Consider the following 8,098-nt stretch of genomic DNA (forward strand, 5'->3'; position numbering starts at 1 on the left):
CTGCGATGTCAAAAACAGGTGAGAGAAGCCGCCATCATTGACCTCGAGTGTCGCTTTGCACAGCGTCTTATACAGAGAATAGGTTAGAGCCTGTTTTCCAGAATTCTTTGGGTTGGTGGTCTGATCATTGTCAGCCTCAATTCGTTTCATGCCGAAAAAAAGCTGCTTTAAGTCATCGCCATATTCCGCAGGTGGTTTGAAGCGTTTCGCGCGATACATGTCTTTAATTGCGCTCCGGTACCCACTCAGTGTCCCAGTCTTCACAGAGCTGCTCTTGTGCACCAGAAACTTCTCGAAAAGATTTGGTGTGAACTCCAATAAATTAAGCTCGCCTTCGTGATCAAACAATCTGCTGGTGTTACTGTCCTCTTTGACAAGTTCATTTTGGATCCACTTTTTTATCCCATTGATGCTGCTCCTGTACTTATGTCTTGTTTGGGTAGATACACATGCGTCTCGTATTGCCTCGACGTCACTCCTGGTCGTGGGCCTAGCCCCAGTGCTCCCAAGTTGCGCGATTCCGTCACTCATTCTGACTTCTTCAGTTTGATCTGCGCTCTGCCAATAAGGTGGCGTTGCTGTCGTCGGCGATCGTCTCCGACGAAATGGGAGAAAGACTGAATGGCAGCCTCTTTGATAATGAAATCAAGTCAAACATCTTATCAGGATAACTTCGTTACCGATAAAAAATCAGTCTCTGCCGCCGACGATTTCTCGTAAAAACCTATATATTACTTATCAAAGTGAAGGAATGCCTTAAAATGAACGGTAGCACTTGAACACCCTAACTAAAGTCCGTCTAACTTAAGTAATGTAAACCTTTGCGTGGTGTTCGAGACACATTTATCTTGGCGAATTTAAGCCTTTTGGTCTGTTCAATAGCTCAAGTGCTGAAGTAAATTAATTTACAATTTGAGCTAACGTTGGTTTGGGATATGAGTTAGAGTCAGAATGACTCGCTTCACAAGGAGCTCTAAAATGTGAGCAGAAATTATCTGAATTACCAGCTCAAATATTAGAGCTCCTTCGTGTAAAGGCGCGACACTGTCATAAATTGTTCGAGCGGCACAGTGTATCAGGTTCGAATTCGGTATAAGCACGGTTGAGTTTGACGCACTTACTCCAAGTCAATTCTCCTAAACATCCTAAGTGCCGTTTAAAAAGGCATTGCTTAAACATTTGGAGATGCTTTTAGACTGTACCTCCGCTTGATACCGGTATTAGAAATAAATATGTTTACTTGATACCCATGCCGTAATCAAATGCATTGTTTCATTGGACTTGTCATCATTTTCTGCGTTAAAGCTTAGGGCAATGCGGGAAAGGCAGACTCCCCGCTGCTACCGGTATTAATACCTTCTGGCAAATTACCTGTGCACCAAGTTTGTTCAAACGTTGATGTCAAAAACCGAATACGGTACCTGTTAAAGCTTAACGCAGAAAATGATGACAAGTTCAATGTAAGGACACGTTAATTTCTAATCAAGAGAAAAAATCTCGTTCTGATAGACTCCTGGAACATTCTCGTAAAAGCGTTTTTTTTACGAGCTGGTTCAAGATAACGGTGTTTTTTACGAGAATGTTCCAGATTGACTTGGAGTCAGTGCTTGTTCTAAGTAGCGTCAAGGTACAAACTTTAAGCATTTAAAGCTGCTCATTTTGGGTTCAGTGTACGTATTCGGCAGCATTCTTCTGTCTGATACTAGAAATGGATTTGTTCTCTTGATTATCCAATGACCCAGTACATGTACAGTATTGTTGTACAGGGTGCATGCAGCCTGTTTCCCAAAAGGTACTGTAGCACTGATTTATCGCACCATCTGGTGATACGAGAGCTTGGTTGCATGTACCGGTATCCGTGATATTCTGAATTGACTTGAGAAAACATAAGATGCAGATGCCGACGTTTTCGTTCCCTCATCCGATTGGTTAAAAAGATTGAAAACGAAGCTGTACTACATTCTTGCTTTTGACAGACAAGAAGGAGGCTACATGTACTCCGGTGCCGTCGTTCTTCGTGGATACAACGACTCTATCGAATGCAGCACACGTGTAACTGTGCTGCTGTGGTTCTCGTTAACCCCTCTAGCAGCGTTATTACTGACGTTTGGTTCTGTATGTACAGAAAGCGTGGTTCGTTCGGAGTCGCTGGTGGAGGCGGCCTTTTGGCGCTTGCGGGGCCTGAACGGACGGCTGCGTGGAGAATCTTGTGCGCGGTTGTTCTCTCTGATTAGCCGCAATACGGTGGTAAGTTTTAGTTGACCATCTCTACGCTTTCGTTTGCTCGGCTTTAATTTCAATGTTGCGTAGCCTTTGTTGAACAGCTTGATGGCGTGTTTCTCGTCGGTGATTGCTGGCATTGGTGCGGAAAGTTCTTCTTCAATTCCATTGATGATGTATCGCATCATAACGGACCATTCTGACAGGGTTGCTTTCTTTTTTTGTGAGTCCAGGTCTTCCGTCGGAATATTTTTGTACGGAGGATAGTGGAGCTTTGTGTTACCGAACCACCACAGCAGCCAGGCTCCAAGAGGGTCGATACTCGGGAAATTAAAATCTTTGGGCAACACATGAAATTTACCACCCCATGTGTGGTAGTGACGCACAGGGCTTGGGAGTGGGGTAGTGTCCGTAATTTCCGCCCCGCGGCGAAGCCCAACTTCGTCAAGCAGCGCTCTGATTTCCTCACGCAGCAGGTCCCTCGTAATATTGCCAGCCGCTACTCCCTTTTTTTCAAGAACGTGCTCCATTCTCTCTTCAAGCTTTCTAGGGAGGTCGTCAATAGATTGCTGCTGCCGGTCCAGCTTCTTATACAGTTGAATGTACGGGGGGATTCCAGATGGTTGCATCGAGCTCGATTCTCTAATTTCAAGCATGTCTTTAAGCTCGTCAAGAACGCCTGGATTGACGAATATGTGAGTTGATAGTAAGGGGTGATTCAATGGTAAATGCTGTCGCAAATATTCTGCGTGATAAACAAGAGAAGCGAGACTCAGTCGCAATACTCCCGATAAATTTAAATCCTCTGCAAGACCCGGGAACATTATTTGCACATTTGACGTCACAATACTGTTTACACTGCGAAAATGAGGGGGCAATAAAGCAAAACGTGAGTCATTCACTGGAAGACCAGCCACCACACGCCCCAAAAACTGATCTCCGGCGGCTTCGTAGCGAAAGTATCGATCCTGGACCCCGCCAATAGTCCAACCACAGCGAAGACAGACACTTACAATCGATGGGCCGCCTGTACTTCCTCCACATGCAAATGTAGCGACACCTTTCCGCACTGAGTGAGTTCCATAAGTTTTAGCAGACTCTTCAAGTTTTAGGAGCTGTGTCAAAACTTTACCAAATCGCAGTTTCTGGTTGGAGCCTGGAAACAGAGCTCCGGGTTGAAGACGTGGGTGGCAAGCGAGATAAATTCCCAACGCAGTTACCCAGCATGTTGCCGGACTTAATGAGTTTGAATAGACGTGACGAGGGTCTCGGGGCCCAGAACCGTCTTGATTTGTCTTGGTCTTGACAAATATGACCCCAACGCTATCGTCCCTTTCCAATAGGTGTTGTGTCTGGATAGTTTGAACAGACATTGATCTACACATCAAATTCCACTGCGATGTCAAAAACAGGTGAGAGAAGCCGCCATCATTGACCTCGAGTGTCGCTTTGCACAGCGTCTTATACAGATAATAGGTTAGAGCCTGTTTTCCAGAATTCTTTGGGTTGGTGGTCTGATCATTGTCGGCCTCAATTCGTTTCATGCCGGAAAAAAGCTGCTTTAAGTCATCGCCATATTCCGCAGGTGGTTTGAAGCGTTTTGCGCGATACATGTCCTTAATTGCGCTCCGGTACCCACTCAGTGTCCCAGTCTTCACAGAGCTGCTCTTGTGCACCAGAAACTTCTCGAAAAGATTTGGTGTGAACTCCAATAAATTAAGCTCGCCTTCGTGATCAAACAATCTGCTGGTGTTACTGTCCTCTTTGACAAGTTCATTTTGGATCCACTTTTTTATCCCATTGATGCTGCTCCTGTACTTATGTCTTGTTTGGGTAGATACACATGCGTCTCGTATTGCCTCGACGTCACTCCTGGTCGTGGGCCTAGCCCCAGTGCTCCCAAGTTGCGCGATTCCGTCACTCATTCTGACTTCTTCAGTTTGATCTGCGCTCTGCCAATAAGGTGGCGTTGCTGTCGTCGGCGATCGTCTCCGACGAAATGGGAGAAAGACTGAATGGCAGCCTCTTTGATAATGAAATCAAGTCAAACATCTTATCAGGATTACTTCGTTACCGATAAAAAATCAGTCTCTGCCGCCGACGATTTCTCGTAAAAACCTATATATTACTTATCAAAGTGAAGGAATGCCTTAAAATGAACGGTAGCACTTGAACACCCTAACTAAAGTCCGTCTAACTTAAGTAATGTAAACCTTTGCGTGGTGTTCGAGACACATTTATCTTGGCGAATTTAAGCCTTTTGGTCTGTTCAATAGCTCAAGTGCTGAAGTAAATTAATTTACAATTTGAGCTAACGTTGGTTTGGGATATGAGTTAGAGTCAGAATGACTCGCTTCACAAGGAGCTCTAAAATGTGAGCAGAAATTATCTGAATTACCAGCTCAAATATTAGAGCTCCTTCGTGTAAAGGCGCGACACTGTCATAAATTGTTCGAGCGGCACAGTGTATCAGGTTCGAATTCGGTATAAGCACGGTTGAGTTTGACGCACTTACTCCAAGTCAATTCTCCTAAACATCCTAAGTGCCGTTTAAAAAGGCATTTTTTAGACTGTACCTCCGCTTGATACCGGTATTAGAAATAAATGTGTTTACTTGATACCCATGCCGTAATCAAATGCATTGTTTCATTGGACTTGTCATCATTTTCTGCGTTAAAGCTTAGGGCAATGCGGGAAAGGCAGACTCCCCGCTGCTACCGGTATTAATATCTTCTGGCAAATTACCTGTGCACCAAGTTTGTTCAAACGTTGATGTCAAAAACCGAATACGGTACCTGTTAAAGTTTAACGCAGAAAATGATGACAAAAACCGAATACGGTACCTGTTAAAGTTTAACGCAGAAAATGATGACAAGTTCAATGTAAGGACACGTTAATTTCTAATCAAGAGAAAAAATCTCGTTCTGATAGACTCCTGGAACATTCTCGTAAAAGCGTTTTTTTTACGAGCTGGTTCAAGATAACGGTGTTTTTTACGAGAATGTTCCAGATTGACTTGGAGTCAGTGCTTGTTCTAAGTAGCGTCAAGGTACAAACTTTAAGCATTTAAAGCTGCTCATTTTGGGTTCAGTGTACGTATTCGGCAGCATTCTTCTGTCTGATACTAGAAATGGATTTGTTCTCTTGATTATCCAATGACCCAGTACATGTACATTATTGGCCATTTGCAACCCGGGTTGTATTTCTTGAAATCCGAAGCTACGATTGGCTGTCTTCTCGGTATCAGCCAGATCTGAGGTCGATACCGTGCCTAGATGTGGAGTGCCGTTTGCAACTATCGTTGCATGTACGGTAGCGTGAACGGTCGACTTTTGCAACCCTAGTATACAAATTTCAAGTCAAGTTACCTATAGTGAAGCTAAGTCACGGTTGCAAACGAGAGGGTACACAGCTCGTATACAAAAACTAAGTCATGGTTGCAACGTGAAAGATTCAGTTTGAAAATACAATCCACCACAATGAGCACTAGCCGCTACAAGGCAGAGCTCGTAAAGTTCATGTCGTTCAAGGACGACAAGGAGTACACTGCTAGCCACGAATTCACGCCAGCGGACCTCCTCAGTATCACGCCTGGACTGCTGTGCCGCTGGATGAACACGCGGGCCTACGGAGATTCAGAGCCAAGCGAAGACATGAGGCCTGTTCACCTTCGGTCGAGCACGCTGGAGTTCGCCAAGAAAGCCATCTCAGCGTACATGCCTAGGATCAACGCACCATGGGACCCCGTGGCCATGCAAGGCAATCCAACACGCTCCGATGATGTCAACAAGCTCATAAAAAGAGTCAAGCGCTTTGAAGTTCGTCGGGAAGGTGCTGAGTCAAAAGCTCGTCGCTCTTTTGAATTTGATGAATTCATGAACGTGTTGACGCTGGTAAGATCGCTGCATTCACGCTCTGATGAACAACTCATGGTTAGCAGTGTTTTGACACTGCAGTGGCATATTGTTGCTCGCATCGACGACATGATGAAGCTTCAATTTAACAATTTCACTCACAACACTCAGTACCCGTCTACTATTCTATGTCAAATGCGATGGTCGAAAAATATATCCGAAGAGAGAGACGCTCCGGAACAGATTGTGGTTGGTAGTATGGATCCCAGAATGTGTCCCCTGCTCAATCTTGCAGTATACATCGAGGCAACGGTGAATGTGGCAAGATCTTCTTTCTTATTTGGAAATCCAAACGATGGAGATCGAGTGGTGAGGCGTTTTCTAGCTGACACAATTAAAAAATCGGAATTTAAGTCGTTGAAGACGGGAAAGCTGGGAACGCACAGCTTCCGTAAAGGTGCTGCTACTTATGCGACTCGTAGTGGTGTATCTAAAGACTTTGTCAATCGGCGAGGACGGTGGAGAACTCGCAAAGGCGTCGTCGACGTGTATATCGACAACACTCAGCCTTATCCGGACGCATGCACCGCCGCAGTCCTTGCTGGTCCAGCTGGACCTTGCTTTTACTCGCTGAAAGAGGGCATGCGGTGTGTCACTACACCACTTCTCGTCGACGAGATTGCTCCAACAATTAAACAGGTCATGGGAGAGCCAATAGCAAAAACATTGGCACAGGTGTTACTGTGGGCTGCGCTGGAGACGGATTCCAGCTTTAATTATTGTCTTCTTCCGGAAAAGCTGAAAAAAAGAATTTTACGGGCTTACATTAACGCCGGTGGAAGTACGAATTTGAATCCGATTCAAAGACAAGAATTTTATGTCTTGGGGGACGGGTCTCAGCTCAATCTCGTCGTTATTGACAAAACGCAAGAAGTGGAATCTGGTGTTGGTAGTATTGTTTCTGCAAGAAGTGCATTGGTAGCGGGCTCCAATGGACAGGGGACTCAACGTGAAATGGCTGCTGTACAATCTCAAATAGCGTCTGGCCGTCGCTACATGGCAGAGGTTATGAATGAAGTACTGCGGTCCCGAAGCGAGTCACATCGAGAGATGCAAAAGATACAAGCTATCTTGAGACGGATAGCCATGCAGCCGTTCACACCTCGTACTACTGATGGGCACGGAGTACCGTATCCACCAACAAACACTGCTCAAGGTGGATTTCGTGGACAAAACGCGGCACGTCTTTCAAAGAGACCTAAAGACCTGTATGAACTTTGGCACGAGTATCAGCTCGGATCCGGTGGGCTAAAACCAGCCAAGGAGTTTACATCCATTGAGCGAGGCGCAAACAAGTTCGCCTACTCCAGGCGGAAAGTCTTCTGGGATGTTATTTCTCAATTGGTTCGCTCTGGACACACTAGCGACTCTGCAATAGATAGAGTGTATCAAACGTACGGTAGGAATCTCTCTGTGTCTAGTATTTTAGTTAAACTTCGTACAGATCGTAGACGTGGAGGACATCCAAGTCTGCGATTGTAGCACTTCAACACGGTTCAATTCAGCCAATCAAACCTTATCCTTCGAAATATTAGCCTATCAAAACTATGGTTGCAATCCAAGTTGCATAAATGACTAATATTTATACATTATTGGCCATTTGCAACCCGGGTTGTATTTCTTGAAATCCGAAGCTACGATTGGCTGTCTTCTCGGTATCAGCCAGATCTGAGGTCGATACCGTGCCTAGATGTGGAGTGCCGTTGCAACTATCGTTGCATGTACGGTAGCGTGAACGGTCGACTTTTGCAACCCTAGTATACAAATTTCAAGTCAAGTTACCTATAGTGAAGCTAAGTCACGTTTGCAACCGAGAAGGGTACACAGCTGGTATACAAAAACTAAGTCCAGGGTGGCAACGTGAAGAATTCAGTTTGAAAATACAATCCACCACAATGAGCACTAGCCGCTACAAGGCAGAGCTCGTAAAGTTCATGTCGTTCAAGGACGACAGGGAGTACACT

The 8,098-nt window shown here is 45.1% G+C and overlaps 1 protein-coding gene across 1 annotated transcript; it reads left to right on the forward strand.

The window, feature by feature from the left end:
* Positions 1 to 5,699: 5,699 nt before the first annotated feature.
* On the forward strand, positions 5,700 to 7,537 carry PITG_18570 (uncharacterized protein; the record flags this gene model as incomplete). Its single annotated transcript, XM_002997628.1, has 5 exons — positions 5,700 to 6,558; positions 6,610 to 7,031; positions 7,074 to 7,228; positions 7,331 to 7,429; positions 7,519 to 7,537. The coding sequence occupies 5 exons, from the start codon at positions 5,700 to 5,702 to the stop codon at positions 7,535 to 7,537; spliced, it is 1,554 nt and encodes a 517-aa protein (XP_002997674.1).
* Positions 7,538 to 8,098: the final 561 nt, after the last annotated feature.

This window comes from Phytophthora infestans, genomic scaffold (assembly GCF_000142945.1).
Source record: "Phytophthora infestans T30-4 supercont1.69 genomic scaffold, whole genome shotgun sequence".
Lineage (NCBI taxonomy): Eukaryota > Oomycota > Peronosporomycetes > Peronosporales > Peronosporaceae > Phytophthora > Phytophthora infestans.